This window comes from Zalophus californianus, chromosome 7 (genome assembly GCF_009762305.2).
Source record: "Zalophus californianus isolate mZalCal1 chromosome 7, mZalCal1.pri.v2, whole genome shotgun sequence".
Classification (NCBI taxonomy): domain Eukaryota; kingdom Metazoa; phylum Chordata; class Mammalia; order Carnivora; family Otariidae; genus Zalophus; species Zalophus californianus.
Window position 1 is genome coordinate 98,410,062 of NC_045601.1, and position 5,253 is coordinate 98,415,314.

Sequence of the window (5,253 nt, forward strand, 5' to 3'; positions counted from 1 at the left end):
TTGGCTCCTCTTCTGCCCCTTCCCATCTTTCTTACCCCCACCACTTTTTTTTTTCCCGAACCAAAGGGAAACTTTATTTACTCATTATTTTTTTATTTTTATTTTTTAAAGATTTTATTTATTCATGAGAGAGAGAGAGAGAGAGAGAGAAGCAGAGGGAGAAGCAGGCTCCCAAGGAGCAGGGAGCCCGACGTGGGACTCGATCCCAGGACCCTGGGATCATGACCTGAGCTGAAGGCAGACGCCCAACCATCTGAGCCACCCAGGCGCCCTTTACTCTTCTTTTTAAAGCAGTCTAGTTTAAAAACAGGTCAAGAGAGAAGAGAAAAAACTTTCACAGACAGACAGACACACATGGGGTGGGGGCTTCTGTGTCAGATCTTCTCCATCTTGGAGATGAGGTCACAACAGATTCGGGTCAGTTCCTCGTTTTCCTTAGTCTGTTGCTCGACTGCCTTCTCCAGCGAGTGGATGCGCATCTGCTCCTTCCTCAGGCTGGCCTGGAAGGCTAAGGCCTCCGCTTGGGCTTTGCTGCGCACCCGGGCGGCCTCCTCGCTGGCCAGCTGGAGCTTCTCCTCTGCGTGGGCCTTCAGGGCCTGGCACCGCTGGCCTTCCTTCTCTATCCTTGCTATGTAATCGTCCACACACTTCTTCAGCGACTGTTCATTCGTGCGATCCCCCTCGATCACCTCCTTCTGTTTCTCAAACCGCTTGAAGAGGTCAGAGAAGGACTTTTCCATGGAGCTCAGCCCTAAAGTCAGTTGGTCTTTTTCCTTCAGAATCTTCTGGATCTCCGCTTTTGCAAGTTCCTTCTGTTTCTGAGCCTCCTCCATCACCTGGTACACAATCCCCTCAAACCCGTCCATTATCTTCCCCATTTCCAGGTTCTTGGCGTGCAGCGCCTCACACCTGCTCCTCAGCAACGCGTTCTCCTCGCGCGTGGCCTCCACCGCCGCGTCCATGACCTTCTGGCCATACTGCAGCATGTCCACAGTGGGCCCCATGGGCAGCAGTGGACCCCCAAGCCCAAAGACAGGGAGGGGGGTCCAGCACAGGAGCACCTGGGGCTCCTAGGAAGTCAAGTTCCACTAGCTTCACCTTGGGCGGGCTTCCTGAGGAAGTCACGGCCACGTCCTGTGCACTGCTGGTCTCCAGAGCCACAGGCACTGGTCTCGGAGGGCTGTCCTTCAGGAGCGGGTCAAACTTGAGGTACAAGGACTGTTTCCTCAGGGCCGACTCCTTAAACGAGGAACTCCCAAACTGCTCCAGATAATCCGCCTCGGCTCCTGTGCCTAGAACCTCAGCTGGGTCTCGGAAGTGCTCCTCATCCGGCTCTGAGACAGGCTCCAGGCCCCGTGGAGGAGTCGGGGACACAGGCTCACCGCCCGGGCTGCCCATGGGGGCGGATACACCTGCACAGTCCGGAGCTCCCTCCTTGCCTGCTGTGCCCGGGGTCCTTGCTGCGGTCTGTGCCACAGGCGTGTCATCCGTGGAGGCTGAAGGCACCTGCTGGTTCGGACAGAAGTGCCCTGGGGCCTCAGGGCCAGCAGACAGCTCCTTGGCCACAGGCTCGGCTGGCCTGCTCTGGGGGCATTCTGGGGGCGGGGCCTCTCCTCCACCTTCAAATGGGTTAAAGTTTGGGTCATCCAGCTTGTTCCAGTCCAGGTTGTAAGACCCCTGGGGAAGGGGAACGGGCCCCTCGCCCACCGCCTCGGGGGCCTTTTCCTGCCTCACCTCTGATATCCTAGAGGGAGGTTTAAGGCTGGGTCTCTTCCCCATTTCCCTTAGTGGGGGCAACATTTGGCTGGTGGCATTGTCAGAGAAATCAAATTCTAGTTCTCTGGGCCCGCTGCTCCAAGAGCTGGCCCTCTGGCTTCTTTCTTCTGAGGACTTGGGGATGTGGCCTCTCCAGCCTTCAGAGGGCTGGCCAGGATGGTGTTCCCAGGACCAGAGGGGTCTTCAGGGCCGGCTGGGGCCTCGCCAGACAGGTCTGCGAGGGGCCCTTCTTCACATGCTCCTGTGGGGGGAGTACCAGGGGGCAAAGCAGCTCTGGCCGAGGAAGCAGGGACCTGGTTCGAGCTTTCTCTGGCATCTCTGGAAGGGTCTTCTGTTCGGTGTTGGGGAGCCACCTGGGAAGGGTCTTCCAGGATTTCCAAGGTGGAGGTAACACTTTTTTCTAAGAAATAAGGGGCGCCTGGGTGGTTCAGTCATTAAGCGTCTGCCTTCAGCTCAGGTCATGATCCCGGGGTCCTGGGATCGAGCCCCGCATCGGGCTCCCTGCTCCGCGGGAAGCCTGCTCTCCCTCTCCCGCTCCCCCTGCTTGCGTTCCCTCTCTCGCTATCTCTCTCTGTCAAATAAGTAAAAAAATCTTTAAAAAAAAATAAGAATGAACACTTTCCTCCAAGGCTTGCTCAGGGCTCACAGATGTTTGTCCTAGAGAAGCCACTTGATCTTCAAGGGTTTCTGGCATCTGGGGAGGGCTTGAGGGATCCAGGCTGGCCAGGTGAGCTGAGGTGGGCCCACTGGAATACTGCCTATCTTCAGAGGCTGGTCTCACATCTGCTGGAGGGGGGTTGGCATTGGCTGATGATGACTACTCCTAGGATCCATCTCCTATTCTTCCAAAACAGGTATTCGATTTCCTCAAACAGCCAAGATAAACTGGCCGATAAAAACGGGCCAAGACAGGGCGCCTGGGTGGCTCAGTTGGTTAAGCGACTGCCTTCGGCTCAGGTCATGATCCAGGAGTCCAGGGATCGAGTCCCGCATCGGGCTCCCTGCTCGGCGGGAAGTCTGCTTCTCCCTCTGACCCTCCCCCCTCTCATGTGCTCTCTCTCTCTCTCTCATTCTCGTTCTCTCAAGTAAATAAATAAATCTTAAAAAAAAAAAAAAACGGGCCAAGACAACTGGGATTCCTTGGCTGAGTATTGAGGACTTCAGCATGGCAGGAGTCCAAGCTCTGTCCTCAAGATGGCATTTCATTTTGGATACACGCCTTAATTCTTGGACCCTATCATTTGCAGCTTTGAAGGCCGATCAGAAGGATTTGGAAGTGCTCCTGTCTTCTTGTGAATGTGAAAAACAGCTCCCGGTAGCACTGACTATAAATAAAAGCAAAAATAATGGTAGGACAAGAGTGTCACCTAGTGGCAAAGACTTGCTTTCATTTATTTCTTTCAATAAAGCTAATATCAAAAGCCCATAGAATGACCCCAGTGCTTCTAGGGATTATTGTTATTATTTTAATAGAATATAGTTGGCACACAAGGTCACATTAGTTTCAAGTGTGCAACATAGGTGATTTCTGCAAGTCTATATGTTATGCTATGTTCACCACAAGAATAGCTACTGTCACCATACAGTATTATTGGAATACCATTGTATATCTTTCCCATGCTGTATGTTTTATCTCCATGACATCCCATAGCTGGAATCGTATATCTCACACTCCATTTCACCCTTTTTTTGCTCATCCCCCTACCTCTTCTCCTCTGGCAACCACCAGTTTATTCTCTGTATTTATGAGTTTGTTCCTGCTTTTTGTTTATATATTTGTTTTGTTTTTTAGATGCCACATATAAGTGAAATCATAGGGTGTTTGTTTTTCTCTGTTTGACTTACTTCACTTAGCATGATAACCTCCCACTCATCCACGTTGTTGCACATGGCAAGATCCCATTCTTTTTCATGGCTGAGTAATATTCCATTATATATATATATATATATATATATATATATATATATATATATATATACCATTTCTTTATGCATTCATAAGTCAACGGACACTTGGGTTGTTTCCATATCTTGGCTATTGTAAATAATACTACAGTAAACACAGAGGTGCATGTATCTTTGAATTTGTGTTTTTGTTTTCCTTGGGTGGTGAATTACTGGATCATATATTTCTAGTTTTAATGTTTTGAGAAATCTCCATGCTGTTTTCCACAGTGGCTGTACCAATTTACATTCCCACCAACAGTGCACAAGGGTTCCTTTTTCTCCACATCCTCATCAACACTTATTTCTTTTTAATTCTATCCATTCTGAATGGTGTGAGGTGATATCTCATGGTTGTTTTGATTTCCATTTCCTTGATGATGAGTGATGTTGAGCATCTTTTCATATGTCTGTTGCCCATCTCTATGTCTTCTTTGGGAAAATGTCTATTCAGGTCCTCTGTCCATTGTCTAATAGGATTATTTGCTTTTTTTGGCATTGAGTTGTAGAAGTTCTATATATATCTTGGATATGAACCTCTCACCAGATATATCATTTACATATCTCTTCTCCCACTCAGTGGGTTGCCTTTTTGTTTTGTTGATGGATTCCTTTGCTATGCAAAAGCTTTTTAGTTTGATGTAGTTTCAATAGTTTATTTTTGATTTTGGTCCCCTTGCCTGAGGAGACATATCTAGAAAAATACTGTTAAGGCCGATGTCAAAGAAATTACTGCCTATTTTCTTCTAGGATTTTTTTTTTTTTTATGTAAGGTTTTTTTTTTGTTTTTGTTTTTAAAGATTTTTATTTATTTAACAGAGAGAGACACAGCGAGAGAGGGAACACAAGCAGGGGGAGTGGGAGAGGGAGAAGCAGGCTTCCCGCGGAGCAGGGAGCCCGATGTGGGGCTCGAACCCAAGACCCTGGGATCATGACCCGAGCCGAAGGCAGACACCTAACGACCGAGCCACCCAGGCGCCCCTCTTCTAGGATTTTTATGGCTTCATGTCTCACGTTGAGGTCTTTAATGCATTTGAGTTTATTTTTGTGTGTGCTGTGAAAAAGTGGTCCAGGTTCATTCTTTTGCATGTAGCTGTCCAGGTTTCCCAGCACCATTTATTCAGAAGACTGTCTTTTCCCCATTGTGTATTCTTGCCTCCCTTCTCGAGATTCATTGACCATAAAAGCATTTTTTGGTGTGTGGGCTCTCTGTTCTGTTTCACTGGTCTTTGTGTCTGCTTTTGTGCTGATACAATATTGTTTTGATCACTACAGGTTTGTAGCATATCTTGAAATCTGGAGTTGTGAAACTTTCAGCTTTGTTCTCCTTTCTCAAGATCGCTTTGACTATTTGGGTTTTTTTGTGGTTCCATACGAATTTTAGGACTATTTGCTTTGGTTCTGTGAAAAAATGCTGTTGGTATTTTGATTGGGATTGCATTGAATCTGTAGATTGCTCTGGGGGGCATGGACATTTTGACAATAGTAATTCTACCAATCCATTAGCATGGGATATCTTGCCATTTGTTTGTA

The 5,253-nt window shown here is 48.1% G+C and overlaps 1 protein-coding gene across 1 annotated transcript; it reads right to left on the minus strand.

Annotated features, from left to right (window-relative positions):
• Positions 1-374: 374 nt before the first annotated feature.
• On the minus strand, positions 375-3,666 carry LOC113927946 (transforming acidic coiled-coil-containing protein 3-like). Its single transcript, XM_035728338.1, is given in 5 exon segments — positions 375-1,032; positions 1,034-1,874; positions 1,877-2,190; positions 2,388-2,593; positions 3,622-3,666. Coding segments are annotated over 5 exon segments (2,064 nt in total).
• Between the last annotated feature and the right edge of the window lie 1,587 nt (positions 3,667-5,253).